The sequence below is a fragment of the Scyliorhinus torazame genome, chromosome 5, assembly GCF_047496885.1.
Source record: "Scyliorhinus torazame isolate Kashiwa2021f chromosome 5, sScyTor2.1, whole genome shotgun sequence".
NCBI classification, from domain to species: domain Eukaryota; kingdom Metazoa; phylum Chordata; class Chondrichthyes; order Carcharhiniformes; family Scyliorhinidae; genus Scyliorhinus; species Scyliorhinus torazame.
The window spans coordinates 126086901-126108147 of NC_092711.1; the positions used below are offsets into that span (position 1 = coordinate 126086901).

Below are 21247 nucleotides of genomic sequence, written 5' to 3' on the forward strand. Positions count from 1 at the left end.
TGTTGCTCCCAGAAGTCAGCGAACTCTGGCTGACCTCGGCTTCCCCGTTTGCCCTCGGCCCCTCACTGTGCGAGGCCCCCTCCTCCCTGCGCCCCTGTTCCCGCCATAATTACCATAGCGCGGGGGCAAAGCCTGCGTTTCCCACTCGGCCCCGCCCCTAATGGCACAGTTCCCTTCTCCTTCCCCTTTCCTTCCCACCGGCCCCCACAGTTCCTCCTCCCCCCCCCCCCCCACAACGAGGGGAAGAGAGAAAAGTTACAGAATTGAAAAATTAACAAATTGAAACATCATTCCCCCCTTCCCCTTCCTCACCCCACATAGTCACCCCACCACTTTATCCCAGAAGCTCTTTCTCTCGCCAGACTATTCCAGCTTCTCGTCCACAATGAATGCCCACGCCTCTTCTGCCGTCTCAAAGTAGTGGTGCTTCCCTTGGTGTGTGACCCACAGTCTTGCCAGTTGCAACATTCCAAATTTAACCTTTTTGTGAAGCACCGCCTTAGCCCGATTGAAACTTGCTCTCCTTCTCGCCACCTCCGCACTCCAATCCTGGTATACGCGGATCACCGCGTTCTCCCACCTACAGTTCCGAGTTTTCTTCGCCCATCTTAGGACCATCTCTCTGTCGTTGTAGCGGTGAAACCTCACCACGATGGCTCGAGGTATTTCTCCAGCCTTTGGTCTTCGCGCCAGAACTCGATAAGCTCCCTCCACCTCCAAAGGGCCCGTCGGGGCCTCCGATCCCATTAGCGAGTGAAGCATCGTGCTCACATATGCCCCGACGTCCGCCCCCTCTGCGCCTTCGGGAAGATCCAGGACTCTTAAATTCTTCCTCCTCGAATTATTCTCCAGGGCTTCCAACCTCTCCACACACCTTTTGTGCTGTGCCTCGTGCGTCTCTGTCTTTACCACCAGGCCCTGTATTTCATCTTCATTTTCAGCAGCCTTTGCCTTCACGACCCGAAGGTCCAGCTCCTGGGTCCTCTGCGCCTCCTTTAGCCCTTCAATCGCCTGTAGCATCGGGGCCAACACCTCCTTCTTCAGCTCTTCCACACAGCGCCGCAGGAACTCTTGTTGCTCCGGGCCCCATACCAAACGGCCACCTTCCGACGCCATCTTGCTCCGAGCTTCCCTTCCTTGCCGCTGCTCCAAAGGATCCACTGCAATCCGGCCGCTATCCTCTCCTTTTTCCATATATATCCGGGGGGATTCCCTTCTATTTCACCGCACAGTCATTTTTGCCGTTAAAAATTGCCATTGGGGCTCCTATCAAGAGCCCAAAAGTCCGTTCCAACGGGAGCTGCCGAAATGTGCGACTTAGCTGGTCAGCGCCGCACCAGGAAGTCAGGAGTGAATTATTAATCAGGTCAGTCCATAAGAGGGTCGTTTAGGAGTCTGGTAATAGCGGGGAAGAAGCTGTTTTGAATCTGTTTGTGTGTGTTCTCAGACTTTTGTATCTCCTGCCTGATGGAAGAAGTTGGAAGCGTGAGTAAGCTGGGTGGGAGGGGTCTTTGATTATACTTCCCGCTTTCCCCAGGCAGCAGGAGGTGTGGATAGAGTCAATGGATGGGAGGCGGGTTTGTGTGATGGACTAGGCTGTGTTCACTACTCTCTGAAGTTTCTTCCGGTCTTGGGCCAAGCAGTTGCCATACCATGCTGTGATGCAGCCAGATACTTCTGTAAAAGTTGGTAAGAGTAAGTGTGGACATGCAAAATTTCCTTAGTTTCCTGAAGAAGTATAGGCGCTGTTGTGCTTTCTTGGCGGTAGCGTCGATGTGCGTGGACCAGGACAGATTTTTGGTGATGGAAACCCTATGTCCCAGTGCAGGAGAGGCTGGTTGTTGGGCAGTGTGAGCTGAACATACATGGCTGGATAAGGACTAAGGCAGATGTCAAGACCCTTGGAGTGAAAACAGGTCTGGAGGGAGTGGGTCAAAAAACCTGGGGAGTTGCATTTTGCATGAATCGTGAGTGATCCAGTCACAATGATGAACAGTAAACAAACCTATCACTGGTTTGATGAGGTGATTTACCGTGTCCCAGGTGTTGTAAATACTGTACATACTGTAGATCAGCCTGCTTGCTACCCATGACAAAGTGATATCTTATCAGAATAATGTGCTTCTGTATTAAATAAAGTATCCAAACCTCTCATTGTGCTTCATGCCCAGCATCTTGCCTAACTGTGGATCTTCTGTTTTGCTAACTGGGAAATAGAATCTTCCTGTTTACTAATTGCTCTATGGCGGCTGTGTTACCCAGAATCCCCCACGCTGCAGAAAGTTCCCATTCAGTGAGTGTACGAGGCCAGTGCGCAGGTGCAGTGTGGGTGTGTGCTCTGAGCATGCTCAGTGTCAGTCATGTTGAGAGAGTGAGGAGGAGCTGGGTTGAACACAACAGTGAGCTGTACCCCTGTGAGAAGGGCATCTCCCAGTCTCTGTTTGACTCTCCTGCAGCTTCCGGTCATGGTTGAGTTGGACAAGGAACCCTCATCATTTGAGCTGGAAAAGGCCATTGATTGCTGAGCAAGCAGAAAGGTGCCCGGCAAGGATGGAATTCCAGCTGAACTGCTCACACACAGAAAGTCCCATCGACTGTCCCACCTTCCTGCCCTCCCCTTTTGGGCTGTGAGACTGGTCCACAGACCACATGTGATGCAATAAAAACAGCAGTGACAGAGGAGACAGCATCAACTACAGGGACATCTCACTCCTTAGAGTCAGGGGAAGACCATTACTTGGGTCATGTTTAAAAGATTCATCTACTTGCAGACTGAGTTTATCCAGAAGCACAGTGCGGTTTCTGTGCTGACAGATCTACAGTGAACATGATCTTCTCCACACACCAGCTACACGGGAAGAGAACAATTGGGATTTGATCTAAAGTGTCAGTGCTGAGAAAGTGAAATGTTCTAATTACTGAGTGAAAGTAAACCTTTCAGTGTGAATCACAATTTACTGTCCAATTGGAAAAGGCACCAAAATGTTTCAATTTCTGAAGATAAATTTCAGCCTTGAAGTTATGTTTCGGAGCTCACAAGCTGTGGGAAGCTTTGCGAATGTTTCCTCTTCCCTTTTGTAAACAAGCAGAGAAGTTAACCCTTTCCCCTGACAGCACGGCAACAATTTGAAATAAAGACTTTGACTTTTAAAGATTTGGCTTCATCCCATTTGTTGGGGTCATATTTCCGGCTGCGGGAATCATCGCGGGCGCGTTGGAAATTTGCCAAATGTTTTTATAATCCTAATCTTTATTGTCACAAGTAGTCTTTCATTAACACTGCAATGAAGTTACAGTGAAAAGCCCCCAGTCAGCACATTCCGGAGCCTGTTCAGGTACACAGAGGGAGAATTCAGAATTGTTATGTGAGAGTACCTTTAAGAACTGGGTGTTTATCAAATAGCTGCAGTGAAGACAGACAGCCCAGCTCCACCCACACTCTGATATCACTGCAGCTATTTGATAAACACCCAGTTCTTAAAGGTACTCTCACATGACAGAATGTCAAAATTACCGAACAGCATGTCTTTCGGGATTTGTGGGGGGAAAGCTGGAGCACCCGGAGGAAACCCATGCAGACATGAGGAGAACGTGCAGACTCCGCACAGACAGTGACCCAAACCGGAATCGAACCTGGGACCCTAACGCTGTGAAGCAACAGTGCTAATCACTGTGCTACCCCTTTAAAGGTCCTTTACCTTGGGCAGGAATTTCCAGTGTTGGGTTGGGGAGGAGGGGGAGGCGGTGGATGGGGGTGGGGGGCGCAACCGGAAAAAAATCCCTTCCCACTCACGGAGCAGTGAACGGTCTCTCTCCAGTGTCAGCGCGTTGGTGAGTCAGCAGATCCATTTTGCTTCCAAAGTTCTTCTCACAGTCGGTACATAAAATGTCTTGTGTCAGAGTGAACATGTTGGTGTGAAGTGAGATGGGTTCGAGTTCTCGAGTTTTACAGCACAAAACACGGCCCTTTGTCCCATTGTGTCTGTGCCGGCTATCAAGCACCAATCTATTCTAATCTCAGTTTCAGGGATTATTAACATCAACTCGAACAAACCCCAGCTGTCAGAATGAACATGGTTCTGTCCTGGATGTGATTTTAGTTCAGTCCTGGATGTGATTAACATCAATAACAGCAGAGTCCTGGAGGCACTTGTGAACTCGCTGGTGTGTCTGCAGGGTGGATGACTGAATGAATCCCTTCCCACACACGGAGCAGGTGAACGGCCTCTCTCCAGTGTGACTGCGCTGGTGAATCAGCAGATCCATTTTGCCTTTGATGCTCATCTCACAGGCGGAGCATTTAAAAGGTCTCGTGTCAGAGTGAACACATTGGTGTGAAGTGAGGTGGGCAGACTGAGTGAATCCCGTCCCACACTCCAGGCAGGTGAATGGTCTCTCCCCAATGTGAACGCGCTGGTGTCTCATCAGGATTGATAACTGAGTGAATCCCTTCCCACACACAGAACAAGTGAGTGGTCTCTCCCCAATGTGAACTCGCTGGTGATCCAACAGTTTGCAGAACTGAGTGAATGCCATCCCACACTTGGGGCAGGCAAATGGTTTCTCCCCAGTGTGAACTCGCTGGTGCAACAGAAAGCTGGATAACTGAGTGAATCTCTTCCCACACTTAGAGTAGGGGTACGACGTCTCCCCGATGTGAACTCACTGGTGTATCAGCAGATTTTCTTTTCTTTTAAAACTCCTCTCACAGTCAGAACATTTAAAAGGTCTGGTGTCAGAGTGAACAAGTTGGTGTGTAGTGAGGTGGGTTAGTCGAGTGAACCTCTTCCCACACTCGAGCAGGTGAATGGTCTTTCCCCAGTGTGACTGCGCTGATTAATGTCCAGCACAGACGGGGATATGAATCCCTTACCACAGTCTCCACATTTCCACGGTTTGTCCATGGTGCTGGCGTCCTCGTGTCTCCCCAGGTTGGACAATTGGTGAAAACTCGTCTACACACAGAACACGTGTACTGATTCTCCTCGCCGTGAATGGTGTGATTTATTTTCAGGCTGTGTAACTGATTAAAGCTCTTCCCACAGTCAGTTCACTGGAACACTCTCAGTCCGGTGTGTGTGCGTCTCGGTGCTTTCCCAGGCACACCGATGTTTGAAATCTTTCCCACAGACAGAACAGACAAACATCTCTCCATCCACATTCAAAAGCCAATGATATTCAGGTCCTGATGAATTGAGTGACTCTGTCAGATCTTGATGTGATGTTTGATTTGAGTTTCCTGTCTGCCAATCCACTCCTTGTGACCCTGTAAAACCAATTTGCACAGGTTAGCCCAGGACAGAAACTTAGAACAGATAATTCTAGTTCCCGGGGCAAAATTATTTATCTTGTTTCCCCAAAGTTGCAAATCCCAGTCCCACACTCCCCCCTTCCCACAAACTCACCACAATGATTTCACGGTCACCAATACTGAGATGAACATTGAATTCCAGATTATTAACTGAATTTACACTCCATCAATTGCCATGATGGGATTTGAACCCTTGTCCCCAGAACACTAGCCTGTGTCTGTGGATTGCTGGTGCAGTGAACCCCCATGGAGAGTGGTGCTGACCTGGAACTCAGTGCTTACACTCAAAGACCAATAATATCCAGGTTCTGATTAATGAAGTGACTCTCTCAGGTCTTAATGTCTTGTTTGATTTCACTTTGCTGTGTTTAAATCCTCCCCTTGTAACCCCCTGTAAAAGGAGTTTCCAGAATCCATCACGGTCAGTCCTGCTGAGTGGACAGAGCTCACCGTGCATGTGCCCTGCTGCACACTGTCCCCTCAGAGGATGGTGGTGGTTAACTGGGGAAAGACTCTGCAGGAAAACCTTTCCGCTCGGTGCAAACTCAGGAGCGATAATTTATTGTTTTAGCTTTGAGGCACCACTGGGTGTTTGTGAAGCCTCCTCTCCCAACCACTGTCCCTAACGCTGCCTCTGCTTATCCGCCTCCTTCCCGCCTGAAGATGAGGCAAACAAGCGTCTGTCCCTGGAGATGAGCCGCACTGCGCATGCTCCACATCACAATGCCCGGAGAGTGATTGACGGCAGGTCCATACAAATAGGAAGATGGGGTGGGGCTGGAGGACCGTGCAGCAGCATCTGGTCCTCCAACCAATCGGAGTAAATCAGGGGCGGGGCTGATCACAGACCTCCCTCATTAGCTGAGACTCTGCATCATTTTGAGTTCTTCCCATTGGTCAGATGGCGCGGGTTCCAAACTCATTTCTTGCCTGAGAAGTGTTGACCAATGGGAGGATTTGGAGGACCGGAAGGACACTGGTCCTCCAGACAATCAGACTGCGGGCTTTGTATGACTGAAGATTGAGCTTCACACAGACTGAAATTCTTCCTGTATCAAACCTCTGATTAAAACATTTTCTTTCCACTGCTCTGGACTCTTTTTAAAAACAGAGTCCATTGATCCTTCTACAGAACGTTTACAAGAACAAACGTCAACTCTGTTTCTCTTGCCACAGATGTGGCACAGTGGTTAGCACTGCTGCCTCACAGCGCCAGCAACCCGGGTTCAATTCCAGCCGTGGGTGACTGTGGAGTTTGCACATTCTCCCCGTGTCTGTGTGGGTTCCCTCCGGGTGATCCAGTTTTCTCCCACTGTCCAAAATATGCAGGTTACGTGGATTGTGTTATTGAAAATATGGAAAGATGTGTCATTTGAAACATGGAAGCCTGGCAATATCTGGTCTGAGAGAAACATGAGAGGAAAGAGCGAAAGATCCCACAAAGGGTTAACATTCCTTGGTCAAGCAGGCTTAGCAAACAAGACAAACAGGATTTTTGTTTGAAGGTTAAAAACAATGGTTCACACCTTCATTGAAATTAACTATCTTAGTTAGCAGCTGGAAAAAAAGATGAGGTTCAGTTGAATTCTAGGTGTGAAATTTTGCTAATACCAGGTAAATTAAAGAAAAGAGACTATCAGTCTACGAGAAACATAATTCAAAGCCAAAATCAAAGTCAAAATTATGAGCTGAGGACACAATTGGAAAATAAAACTATAGAAATGACAGGAACCAAACCAAAAGTAACAGCTCTATTGAAACCAAAGCATTTTTGAATATCGCAAAGGAACTTTCAATATCACAAGGGAAACAATGTAATCAGGTCTATGAGATGAGGTTATGTCAAAATGAATACTTAATTGGATTAGAAAGTTTAGATCAAAGATACTTTTTACAATCAAAGTTAATCAATAGTTACTTTACAATAAAGTCATAAAAACTGAACTGTTAGAAAGAGAATATAAACCTAGAGACCAGAGCAGGAACTACCAGAACCAGAACTCAGAGAGAGGCGGAGAAGCAGAGTCAGATTACAGTCAGCTCGGCCATGGGAGAGAGACAGGGCAAAGCAGCCGAGCTAAAATAGCTAATACATCTAAGGAAGACTAGAATTTAAAGAGTAGGCAGAGTCAGCGCAGAGCCAGCTCTCACAGCTCGGTACAGGGGAAAGATAGGACACAGCAACCGAGCTAACCAGCGAATACATCTAAAGAAGACCATACTTTAAAGAAGATTGATTGTCAAGTTGGGCCTGAAGGTCCCTTCAACCAACCAGAAGGATCCAGAAGCAAGATCTTTTTACCTTTCTGTAAAGACAGTAATTGCAGCTTTAAAAAGAAAAAATATAATAATAAAATAACTTAATTTAACCTGAAATAGTGGTTATTCCAAAGTCTACTTTACCTACTTAGCAATGCGGAACCCAGGATCGATTCTACTAAGTGGTAAGTAGATGAAATCTTTGGTGAAGGTATGGTTTATACCGGGGGATAACTTGAAAATATAGTTTGACCTGAATAGCACCCACTGAAGCCTGCATCGGAGTCGGGGTGTGAGAATCCCTGTTCACCATTTAGAATGTCAGCCCTTATGTGGTATAGGGGGACTATTAATTACGTCTGTTAATTACGCCTAGCAGGTTGCTTTATTTTCTACATGGCACCCGATGTGTTAACACCGTGTTAATTACGCCCAGCCGGTTGTTTTGCTTTCTCTATGGCATCCAGCGTGGAGGCCTAAAATATTAGAAGTTTCTAGTTGAGCAGAATGGGGGCTAGAATATCAGAAGTTTCTAGTTCCCAAGAAATGGTTGGAATATTAGACGTTTCTAACCGGCACAAAGGCTAGAATATTAGAAGTTTCTAGTCTATGTGTGAGTCAGACTTTACCTGCCGAGTTTAGTCTGGAAAGTCACGTGTGATTGACTTTGGTAAGGATATTCTGTGGACCGAGGAGACATAAAACTCAGGTTGGGTGTGAAATCGGCAGACTAGAAGATGCTGACCCTGAGAAAAAGTCTGCAAGACATCTTGGTGACAGCACTAAAAATCTTGCATCCATTACTGGTAAAAGGAGGCCAAAAAATAAATCATCCTTAGAGAAAAGCAGATTGTGAGGAGACAGCCTAGAGGAGTAGGGACGCCTAGAACCTTTAGAGACCACTAACCAATCGACCCTTAACTAAAACAGGAAGATAGTGCCTTAGTTAGCCTGGGATAGGGCCCAGAAAGGGTACCTACCCTTAATTTCAGATTGCAACTGAAAGGGACAACCAGGAACAGAACTTAGAATTCTGAAAAATGGCAATTAGAATAATCCTCTTGCTCTGAAACACGTCCAAGAGAGTTGAAGCAATGAAACAAGTGTGGAAGAAATTAACAGAGACAAAAAACTCCTGCATAAGAGAGACTTACCAGCACGGAGTGGTCTCGATTTTTGTTAAGAGTAACTAAAACCCTACTGAATAGAGGTCCAAGATCTCAGTGGATAAACGCGTGTGTGTGTGTTTAATAAGGATTTGTGAAATCCTACAAAGTAGAGATCCAAGATCTGAGTGGACGAATGAGTGTGTGTATGTTTAATAAGGATTTGTGAATTTCCTTTGGTGTTTGTATTTTTAAAAAATGTTGTATTTTGCAAAGCTGACGTTCACATCAATTGGAAGTTATGAATGGCAGGTAGAAATGTGATCAGTATTATGAGGTAGTAAATCAGTATGTTCAGAACTAAATTGGTCTCAGAATAAACAGATAAAGAGTTTGTACTGGGCAGCAGTCAACTGCTTGCAGGCTTTGAAACTGCTGCGTTGAAATTGACACTGCATAGCTCCGCAGGGTCCTAGTGCCCGAAGGTCACAAGTTCACTCGCAAAAATAATGATGTTTAGAATGTTAAATACATTGAAGAAGGAGGTTTGGAGAATAAAGATATTGGACCCAAAGTTAGATTAAGAGAATTACTTGCAGTATAAGGAAATGAGAATCTGTTGGCAGGAAAAAAATTAATAAAAATAGATGCAGGTAAAATTAAGATATTAAAAACATTTGATAATACAGAAGAAATTTGAGTGAAGCTACCAACTAAAACTACAGGAAAAATAATCAGTGAAGCTGTAAAATGTAACAACAAGATTGTGCAGAATTTGGGTAAACATACAGTTGACTTAGAGAAGCATGGTGTCTGGAGCAAAAGAAATTGTATGACAATTAAAACACATGACCCAATTGGTGGGAAGACAGTAAATTAAAACCCATTAGCAGCATTCATTGGACAGATGATAAAGTTAAAATGTCATGTTTGGAACTTACCTTCATAAAAATCCAGCCGTAATCAAAATAAAGTAATTAAAGTAAATGTAGTAGCAATATCAGGAATGTATCAGGGTTAGGTTTCGACAGATTGGATCACTGAGTGAGAAAAAGAGGAAGAGTTTGAGATTCCCCGAATCTCACTCAGGGGTGCAATGACAGAAGGAGGAGGCTTAATAGGCCTTAATTGTATGATGTATATCAAGGATAAGGAAAATAAACCAGTTCAAAAAAAAAAGAAAAAGGAAAGAAATGGTGGCTAAAGGAATCCGGAAGTCCTGGAGAGGGCACTTCTGGAATGTTTAAACAAAGATAGAAAGTACAAATTTAAAGATTAGGGCCCTCTCCACCCTTGACCTGTTCATTTGATTTTTCAGATGGAAAAAATAAATAACAGACACACCAGTTCACAAGAAGGAAGAGAACTGCACTCCAGAGAAGAATGTTTTAGACATGATTGGGGGAAAACTAATGATACAATTGGCTACATATTTGAGAGAATTTAATGACAGAGCCCGGAGAAAAACTTTACGGGTTAGAAACAAATCAAAATATCAAATTATTACTGAGCAGAGTAACCTCCGGTCAGACATCTCTAATTGGACATCAGCTGATGGATGATCTGCGGTCTCCATGGGGTATGTACTACGTGGTGGAGTTATTAAGGGTCTTGGCAGAGAGCAGTGACTGACGAGGAACCCCAACATTATAAATGACAATAGTTTAAGAATTTTTGTAGCTTGATGCCATGACAGGAAAATTGTTAACAATGCAGCAAACAATATTGCATTGAAGAGCTGTAAACATTATTAAGAAAGAAATGTCATGTAAATTGTAGGCACTGTTATGTATGTATGATAATGGGTGTATGTGTGCCGTTCAAGAACTTGATCAGCATTTCGAAGATGTGTGAATGTTTTAATAGAGGGGGAATAGTGGTAGTTCAGTGTGTTTTCTTGATTTAACTGTATAGAACATCACAAATAATATTGATGTTGTTTACACGCCATATTTAGTATATAACGACTATTGGTCCCAAAGCCACAAAGGGATGTGTCGATATTGTACTTTATTTTTAGTATTGAAATTGTGATAACAGTTATAAATATGTAAAGTTGTAACACAGCCTATTTGTGTGGTTAGGTGATGAGTAGTATGTTAAGATAAGACTTAATTTTTAAAAATTGTGTATTTAACAATAGGGAGAATTTATTTGGAAAAAGTGACAGTTCGATGTGGTTTTGCGAATACTGTGGTATTATTATATTGCAAATGTTGTAATGGAAAATATGCACTTTCATGTAAGGGAAATGATAACAGACGAAAGGGATTTGAAGGAAATTTGTCAGGAAGATATTCTCTCATGTACACCAGGGGCTGGCATACACGGTTCAGGACAATGTTAGACGTTAATGTGAGGAAGTCAGGAATAGAAGCAGGATCAAGTGAACTTTTTAAATTAATGAAGCAAGGGAATCAGTGGGTGGTACATGATATCATAATTTACCATTCCGATGAGAAACGGTAAAATTTGGATGAGAGAAACATGGGACACTGAACAGCCAGTGATGGACAAAAGACCTTTTTGGTTACTGATGGACTGAGTTGTGTGCTGTTTCTAAGGGACATGAGAAAGCTTCTACGGTGCTGCTACCCCAAGGAAGTAAAATGCTTTGGAGGTAGTGGAACACAGATATAGCTATTGTGTTACCTTCCTGAGTGGCTACAGCTATGGTTCACGGTAATTGGACTTGAGAAAAGAACGGAAAAAAACACTGGTCTGTGATATGGATACATTTTCGAGTTGATTTTGGTGCACAATTTAAAATCACAACATGTACATACAAATGAGAAAGATCGGGGATAAATGTTAGTCAGTACAATTAGATGGGGTGATAATTGAAGAAATGATATAGTTATGTTTCAAATGTCAAGACGGGGTGTTATTGAAAATATGGAAAGATGTGTCATTTGAAACATGGAAGCCTGGCAATATCTGGTCTGAGAGAAACATGAGAGGAAAGAGGAAAAGATCCTACAAAGGGTTAACAGCAGCTGCAAAGAGCAGGATTGTAAAATGCAGATAGCCTTGGTCAAGCAGGCTTAGCAAACAAGACAAACAGGATTTTTGTTTGAAGGTAAAAACAATGGTTCACACCTTCATTGAAATTAACTATCTTAGTTAGCAGCTGGAAAAAAGGTTGAGGTTCAGTTGAATTCTAGGTGTGAAATTTTGCTAATACCAGGTAAATTAAAGAAAACTGGAGACTATCAGTCTACAAGAAACATAATTCAAAGCCAAAATCAAAGTCAAAATTCTGAGCTGAGGACACAATTGGAAAATAAAACCATAGAAAAGACAGGAACCAAACCAAAAGTAACACCTCTATTGAAACCAAAGCATTTTTGAATATCACAAAGGAACTTTCAATATCACAAGGGAAACAATGTAATCAGGTCTATGAGATGAGGTTACGTCAAAATGAATACTTAATTGGATTAGAAAGTTTAGATCAAAGATACTTTTGACAATCAAAGTTAATCAAGAGTTACTTTACAATAAAGTCATAAGAACTGTTAGAAAGAGAATATAAACCTAGAGACCAGAGCAGGAACTACCAGAACCAGAACTCAGAGAGAGGCGGAGAAGCAGAGTCAGATTACAGTCAGCTCGGCCATGGGAAAGAGACAGGGCAAAGCAGCCGAGCTAAAATAGCAAATACATCTAAGGAAGATTAGAATTTAAAGAGTAGGCAGAGTCAGCTCAGAGACAGCCAGTAGAGCCAGCTCTCACAGTTCGGTACATGGGAAAGATAGGACACAGCAACCGAGCTAACCAACGAATACGTCTAAAGAAGACCAGACTTTAAAGAAGATTGATTGTCAAGTTGGGCCTGAAGGTCCCTTCAACCAACCAGAAGGATCCGGAAGCAAAATCTTTTTACCTTTCTGTAAAGACAGTAAATGCAGCTTTTAAATGAAAAAATATAATAATAAAATAACTTAATTTAACCTGAAATAGTGGTTATTCCAAAGTCTACTTTACCTACTTAGCAATGCGGAACCCAGGATCGATGCTACTAAGTGGTAAGTAGATGAAATCTTTGGTGAAGGTATGGTTTATACCGGGGGATAACTTGAAAATATAGTTTGACTTGAATAGCACCCACTGAAGCCTGCATCGGAGTCGGGGAGTGAGAATCCCTGTTCACCATTTAGAATGTCGGCCCTTTTTGGTATGGGGGACTTCTAAGAATAGTGGTGAGTTTTCAACAACAATTGGCCATGCTAAATTGCCACTTAGTGTCCAAAAAAAGGTTAGGTGGGGTTACTGGGATAGGGTGGAAGCATGGCCTTCAGTAGGGTGCTCTTTCCAAGGGCTGGTGCAGACTCGATGGGCCGAATGGCCTCATTCTGCACTGTAAATTCTATGATTCTGTAGGATTTTCTCTCTCACAGTCTGATCCGATGGGTCTGCCTGGTAGTATTTGCCTGACGGTAGCACTGTGGTTAGTACTGTTGCTTCACAGCGCCAGCATCCCGAGTTCAATTCCCACTTGGGTCACTGCCTGTGCAGTCTGCACGTTCGACCCGTGTCTGCGTGGGTTTCCTCCGGGTGCTCAGGTTTCCTCCTAGAAGTCCCGAAAGACCTGCTTGTTCGGTGAATTGGACTTTCTGAACTCTCCCTCTGTGTACCCGAACAGTCACTCGAATGTAGCAACTGGGGGATTTTCACAGTAACTTCATTGCAGTGACAATAATAAAAATTATTATAATGTGTTTGGGTATTTTAGGGAGCAGGTATAACTTCCTTGGTTCTACCTGTTGTCCTCTTAGATATTCCATTTGTTCAGTTAATGTGTCTTTGAGTTCTTCCTTCTCCAATTCTCCTTCCTGTCTCGGGTATGTGGGTCTAGGTAGTTTGATGTTGTGATTCATGTTGTTTATTTGTCTGTCTGTTTCCAGCAGGTATTGTTGTCTCTCGATAATGACTGTGCTGCTACCCTTGTCTTCTGGAGTTATGGACATATCCGTGTTGGATCCAAGCTCCCGGATTGTCTGTCTTTCTCTCCGGGTGAGATTCTGTTTGTCTCTTGTATTTCACTGTGTCAGGGCAGAGACCTGATTGAAGGGATTCAAACATGGGAGTTCTGGAAAAGATGGGCAAGGATTTGGGAGGTGACAACATGTTCAAAGAGTTTGTAGAGCAGAGGGAGGTTGAAGTTGGGACAGTAATTTGGAAGGATGGCAGGGTCAAGGGTTTGTTTTATTGAGGAGGGGGTGATGATGGCAGATTTGAAGGACAGAGGGACAGTACCTGAACAGAGAGAAATGTTGACAATATCCGTGGACACAGGGGAGTTGGCTGATCAGTAGCTCAGTGAGAATAGGGTCGATGGAGCAGGAGCTGGGTCTCATGGACAAGATGAGCTCTGAGAGGGCAATAGGGGAGATGGGAGAGAAAGTAGAGAAATATGTGGGTTCAGGGCTCGGGAAAGGATGAAACTTAGAAACAGTTTGGTCCTCTGGGTTCGTGGAAGGGAGGGAAGCAGCAGAGGCAGCTGATCGGATTTACTCAATCTCAGTCACAAAAAAGCTCCACAAGCTCCTCACACTTCTTGTTGGAGGTGAGGATGGAAGAGACAGGGGAGAGCGAGAGTACTTCAAAAGGAACTAACTTGTGTCAGAGATATTAAAAAGTTTCAACACACTGCGTATTTCATGCAAATCTAATTTATTTGACTTTTAGCCAGAATCTTAGCCCCTGTAAATGGGCTGGAGTTTGTGATCAGCAGAAAGAGACCCAAATGAACATGGTTCAGTCCTGAATGTGAGTAACAGCAAAATTCAATCACTGTCGTTCCTTGTGGCCTCGTTGGTGTCTCAGTAGGTGGGATGAAGTGGTGAATCCCTTCCGACACTCGGAGCAGGCGAACGGTCTCTCGTCAGTGTGAACACGTTGATGGCGCATCAGATCTCCAGAACTTTTATAGCACTTTCTGCAATCTGGACATTGGAACGGTCTCTCATCAGTGTGAACTCGTTGATGTCTCAGCAGGTGGGATGAAGTGGTGAATCCCTTCCCACACTCAGAGCAGGCGAATGGTCTCTCCCCAGTGTGAACTCGCTGGTGTGTCTGCAGGTCAGATGACTGAGTGAATCCCTTACCACACTGGGTGCAGGTGAATGGCCTCTCCCCAGTGTGAATTCGCTGATGTACAGTGAGTTGAGATGAGTGTCTGAACCCAGTCTCGCAGTGAGAGCACCTGAACGGTCTCTCTCCAGTGTGAACATGTTGATGGCGCATCAGTTCCTTCGAACTTTTATAGCATTTCCCACAGTCTGGACATTGAAACGGTCTCTCATCAGTGTGAACTCGCTGGTGTGTTTGCAGGGCGGATGACTGAGTGAATCCCTTTCCACATTTGGAGCATGTGAATGGTCTCTCTCCAGTGTGAACTGGCTGGTGATTCAGCAGAGCGGATGAGTGAGTGAATCTCTTCCCACACTTGGAGCAGGCGAATGGCCTCTCCCCAGTGTGAATTCGCTGATGTACAGTGAGGTCAGATGATCGTCTGAACCCAGTCCCGCAGTGAGAGCACCTAAACGGTCTCTCGTCAGTGTGAACACGTTGATGGCACATCAGATTCCCAGAACTTTTACAGCACTTCCCGCAGGCTGGACATTGGAATGGTCTCTCGTCAGTGTGAACTCGCTGGTGATTCAGCAAGTGGGTTGAAAGTGTAAATCCCTTCCCACATTCTGAGCAGGTGAATGGCCTCTTCCCAGTGTGAACTCGCTGATGTGTGGACAGGGCATATGACTCAGTGAATCCCTTCCCACACATGGAGCAGGTGAATGGTCTCTCCCCAGTGTGACTGCGTTGATGAGTTTCCAGCTTGGATGGTGAAGTGAATCCTTTCCCACAGTCCCCACATTTCCACGGTTTCTCCTCAGTGTGACTGCATTTGTGGCTTGTGAGGCCTGATGATCGAGTGAATCCTCGTCCACACACACAACTCGTGTCCGGATTCTCCCCACTGTGAACGATGCTTTTTCCTTCCATGTTCAAAATCCGCTGATATTTGTCAGATCCTGATGTGATGCTTGGTTTGAGTTTCCGGACTTTGAAGCCTCCCCTTCGAACACCCTGTGAAACGGATTCAAAACAGAAAATAGGGAGTGAGAGAGAACCCACAAAAACACAAAGGCAGGTTGTGAAATTGAGCTGAATGAATTTGGTCATTTGTGGGGCCGGCACTGGGAAAAAGTGACCATGAAAACTGCTGGATTGTCATAAAAACACAACTGGCCTCTTTGGGAGGAGAGAGGAAGAGGTGAAGAGGGATTTTGTACATCGACAAGAAGCAATTTCGATCTTGAGCTTCATGAACAGTAATACTGATACCAATACTATGGTTCTGGTGGCAGTGATTAGCACTGCTGCCTCACAGCGCCAGGGACCCGGGTTCAATTCCGGCCTTGGTGACTGTCTGTGTGGAGTTTGCAGACTCGATGAGCCGAATGGCCTCCTTCTGCACTGTATGTTCTATGTTCGATGATAGACCATTTAGGACAGAGATGTGGAGAAATGTATTCACCCAGAGAGTGGTGAGCCTGTGGGATTTGTTGCCACAGGAAGAATTGAGACCAAAACATTTCATGTTTTCAAGAAACAGTTAGGTACAGCACTTAGGGTGAAGGGGATCAAAGGATATGGGTGAAAGCGGGATTAGGCTATTGAGCCTAATCAGCTCTGATCGTAATGAATGGTGGAGCAGGCTCGAAGGGCCAAATGGCCTCCTGCTCCTATTTTCTATGTTGCTAAGTGTCTCTGCATGTAAATGGTCCAGGAAGTATGAGGAAGAATGTTTTTACACAGCCAGTGGCAATGACCTGAACCTTGCTGCCTATGACGGAGTTTGGAAATAGACACCAATGAATGATTTATTTAAAATAGAGAACGAGACTGACTGGATTGCTCCAGATAATAACAGAAACTGCCAAAGCCCCAACACTCACCAGCTGAGGACACACCTTAGCTCCCTTTCCAATCTGAAAGCAGCCTGAGCTGGATTTACATTCCCCTTAATTGATCATTGCTGGGTGATAATCCTGTACTTCCTCACCTCACACCACTGTGACAGCACCTTCACCACACAGACTGCAGCAACTGCCCAAACATCACCTTCCCAGTTATTCCTGAAGGCACCGCCTTCCCAACCTGGCCCCTTGCCTGAGGTGCGGTGATCCTCAGGTCACATCACCGCCGGTCAGCTCTCTCCCGGGACCAGGCCCTGGTTCACAGCCGCCATCTTGGGGAGGCAGAGCGCATGCGCTGGCGTCTTGGTGACGCAACCGCTAGTGGGCGGGGCCTGAAAGTTTCTGTTCCCCAGCCGGGTCCTAGTGTCCGGCAGTTTCTAAACTGGGCAACAGGTTTTTGAAATGTTTCACCCACTCGCAGGCTGAAGCTCATGTTTGTCGCCTGGAGGTGTCTATGGATCACGTATACATTCAGTGTGAGAGGCTGCAGCCTCTATATAGCTACGTGAACCTTCTCCGTGAAGGTTGTACAGCGTTTGATTAGATTTCGTGGTCCTTTCCAGTGCATTATCAGTATGTTTGTGTGATATTTTCTTACCCTCAGGGTGATTTTTCTTTATTTAAAATACATTTCAGCAGCAAGCTTACTGGTGATTTTTAACGGACAGAAGATTATTTATCATCGAATTTACAGTGCAGAAGGAGGCCATTCAGCCCATCAAGTCTGCACCGGCTCTTGCAAAGAGCACCCTACCCAAGGTCAACACCGCCACCCCATCAATCAGCAACCCCACCCAACACTAAGGGCAATTTTGGACACTAAGAGCAATTTATCATGGCCAATCCACCTAACCTGCACATCTTTGGACTGTGGGAGGAAACCGAAGCACCCAGAGGAAACCCACGCACACACGGGAAGGATGTGCAGACTCCGCACAGACAGTGACCCAAGCCAGAATCGAACCTGGGACCCTGGAGCTGTGAAGCAATTGTGCTATCCACAATGCTACCGTGCTGCACTATTTCCCTGGATGTTTGTACATCTCAGTCTCTCGTCTCTTTCACACTCACTGACACATACACAGAAATTAGATACAGATCAAGTTGAAGCTGTAATGATGAAAATGGAATGCAGACTGCAGTCTTTATATCGCAGCAGGTCTGTTGTCTTCTTGTTGAGCTGATCCTTCAGTTGGAGTGAAGCGTTTTTAGAAACAAATAATTCTCATGAGGCTCTGAAGCTTCTTGTCGATGAATAGCCAGGAGGTTGGTTCTCAGGTGGACTTGGAAGCTGGAATAAGTACAGTATTGTGGCTGCACTGGGAGACATTCAGCTCTGCTCGTTCAGCTGGTTCTTGGTGCTTCAGATGCGTCTCACACACACATTTGCTTTGTTCAGGGTTTATTATACTGCATCCCTGACAACCAACTGCAGGGTTAAAACTCTGGGACCCAGAATACCCCGATGCAATAGCAGTTTAAGATGCTCACTCACGCTTATCTCTGTCCCAATTCGAGCTCATTCTCCTGTGTTCAATATGACACTTGGAGACCAACAGTTCCGAGATTTCTCTTCTTCAAACGCTAGTTCATCCTGACACAACGAGACATTTAAACTTCACAGGTGGATGCAAAGTTGTGTTCCTCCACAGAAACCCTGTCTCTATCAGTTAACTGTTTCTCATAGTTCTGTAGCACATGCGTACCAGATTACTCTGGTTCCTCGTCCTGTCTGTCTGCTCTGTCTAGATTTGAAAATTTGTAATCTGTACCCATTATCCTTGATGAACATACCCTAACAGTTTGATTACCATGTTGCAAAATAATTGTTTTGCCATCTATGCCTATGATCTTCCCTGAGCCTTTCCATCCATTAGAATTGACCCTCTTATAGTATACCATGCCTCCTTGCTGAAAAACGGCATCTGATGGCCGTACGTTATGTCTTAAAGCTCTGCGAATTCTTTCAGAGACCTCTGCTTCCAAAAAAGCTTTTCTACTGCTATGTAATGCATTTAAATGTTTAGCAAAACCAGAGCTAATTGTAGACAAGCTTTGGCTAGTCATCCAAAATGGCCAGAATTTTAGGATTTCTACCAAACACTAATTGATAAGGACTATAGCCCCTAACCATCTGCAATGAATTCTTTGCATGTACCGCCCATGCTAAAGCTGAATTTAGCCTGCAATTTGGTCGATCTGCCAAAATCTTCTGAAGCATGTCATCGATGACAGCATGATTTCTTTCACAGTCACCATTACTAAATGGGCTTTCTGCAGCTGTATTCATAACTCCGATATTCACGTTTTGACACATATCCCTAAACTCATAATTAGCAAATTCTCCCCCATTGGCCGTAAGGAATTTTGCCGGTGGACCCATTCCTGTCCCTATCCATTTTTCCACGATTTGATCCAGAATTACTCTCTTTTCTTTACTTTGTACAATCGTTGAATGACTAAATCTGGTTGCTAAATCTACAAAATGCAAAATAAATATATTATTTGCTTTATCCCAGATCTTAAGGTCCATGACCACAATGTCGTTAAAATCCCTGGCCATAGGTAGGGTTGCTATCGGTTGTGTTGGTGTCCTTCTGTACTTCCTACAAACTTCACAACAGCCACTAACCTGTTCTATCATTTTACTATAGTCGTCATCCCTTACCCCTGCATCCTTTAATACATTTTTCAGCCTCCAAGGAGACGGATGTGCAAATTGTCTATGCAGTTTTAATACCACAAGCTTTTTATCAGCTAAAGTCCCATTTTCAACTGCCATTAACACATCCTTAACCACTCTACTTGAAATATTATTTGTCAGTAATGGAATACAATAGTGTCCCGACTGTGTAAATTGTAAGTCCACCGTCTTTCCAAAAACTGTTGCTTTATCCTGTTCCATATCCAATTTATTGTGTGCTTTCTTCATCGACGGTCTGCTCAGAAGCAAAGGTATCTCACTTGATACAACATCCGTGCTAATGAAATGATTCACTCCGGCAATATTGCAAGGGATCACCACTCTTTTCAGAGTATTATCATCCCCAAACCTGAAACTTGTGGAACTTTGAAATTCCTTAACCTTGTTACGATTTTCAGCATTCAAGGAGTCCAGGTAACATTTTAACTAGTCAATTCCACACATAATAGATTTGCAGCCACTGTCCAATACAGTACAGTTGAAGGATTCTGCAACCAACGCCCTAATTACCGGCGTAAAACTACTTATCTATAGGACAGTGCCTTCTTTCTGGTCACTATCTTTTTCCTCTTCTGACTCTTCCGTGTCATGTGTCGCTTCAAACACTCTATCATAACGAGTTGGACAGTTGAAAGCATAATGGTATTGAGAGTCACATTGAAAACATCGATTTATCATGCTCCGTGCATTTCTGGGGTTCATCTTCCTATTGTAGGTTCTAACTGGGTTTCTGTCATCATAATTTCCTTGACTCGGTCTCCTTCTATAGTCTTGAGCCCTGTTCGTAGCCATACGATTTCGCCATCGTGTTAGTAGTGTATCTTCCATATTCTGCCTTATTGCAGGCTGACCTATTTGGGTCATCAGAGCCATCGGAATCGAATGTTTCCCCAGAAACTTTTGTAAAGCTTTTGTCATCTGTTCGAATAAGGTATCCTTATCAGTAAACGGAGCTCCTGTCAAAACCAGGAGCCTATCCATGTTGCTCACTCTAGCACAGTCAAGTAATTTAAAGGCCAACACAGTCTGTGGAAATTCCAGGTTGTGCTTCTGCAGCCTTTTATATAGTCTGCCAAATTCCATTATATAGTCTTCCATGGAGATATCCTCCATTTTCCGGAACTCATCAAAATCCGACCATGCTTCATACGCACTTAACAAGTCATCTTTCTTATAAATCTTATCCATATAATGTAATAAAGTCTCCAGACCTTCTTCTGAGTCTAACTCTTCCAATTCCAGCTCAGAAAGCACTTTGTTTCAGATTTTATTGCCATATAGTAGAGAACGAGCCAATGCCGTACCTTGTTTTCTCTTTCCCAAAGCAGTTACCTTAGTCCACATAACTACTGCACTTCTCCATTGGTCGTACGATTCCCTTTCAGAAAATAAGGGAGGATAGTCATATCCAGCCATCTTTATCCTCGGTTCAGCCATATATCCCTTTTTTTCTTTTCTCACTCACTCCTTGGTTTGATCTGGAAAAGTTGTATCTTTCAACCCTTCACATTTACACAGCAACCATCCTCTGTTACCAATTGTTGGATGTTTTAGTTGCTGTGATATGAAGAGTCTAAAGTTCTGTTCCTTTTTCACCAACACACATTTATTTCATTCCAACAGACTTTGCACAAAACTCTAACTATACATCACCTGACAGAGGCCATCTGAAGCCCCTTTACATATCAGTGTCAATTAATGGATACTTAACATAAATGAGACAACTAATTGCAATGTCTCTTACCCCATTACTTAACAGAGGTGGGCCGAATGGCCTACTCTTGCACCTATTATAATCTCTGTGTCCTGGTCAGGAAGCAGTGAGCTGAGCTTGGATCTGTCAATCAAGATGAATGAGCACCTTCAGGAGAATTGGGAGGGT

The 21247-nt window shown here is 44.3% G+C and overlaps 1 protein-coding gene and 1 long non-coding RNA gene across 7 annotated transcripts in view; one reads left to right on the forward strand and one right to left on the reverse strand.

Moving 5' to 3' along the window:
• Positions 1-21247, forward strand: part of LOC140421854 (uncharacterized) — a 514775-nt gene that overhangs the window by 375897 nt on the left and 117631 nt on the right. The window lies entirely within an intron of this gene.
• LOC140421805 (uncharacterized) lies at positions 310-16935 on the reverse strand. Of its 6 annotated transcripts, none has more exons than XM_072506722.1 (2): positions 16748-16935; positions 310-5266 (listed from the first exon to the last, which is right to left on the reverse strand). In XM_072506722.1, exon 2 carries the CDS (start codon positions 1192-1194, stop codon positions 364-366), a length of 831 nt encoding a protein of 276 aa, XP_072362823.1. In that variant the 5' UTR covers positions 1195-5266; positions 16748-16935; the 3' UTR covers positions 310-363. The 6 variants fall into 6 exon arrangements, with proteins under 6 accessions (XP_072362823.1, XP_072362825.1, XP_072362824.1 ...); XM_072506724.1 differs by lacking the exon at positions 16748-16935 and adding an exon at positions 7719-7987; XM_072506723.1 differs by lacking the exon at positions 16748-16935 and adding an exon at positions 7715-7987.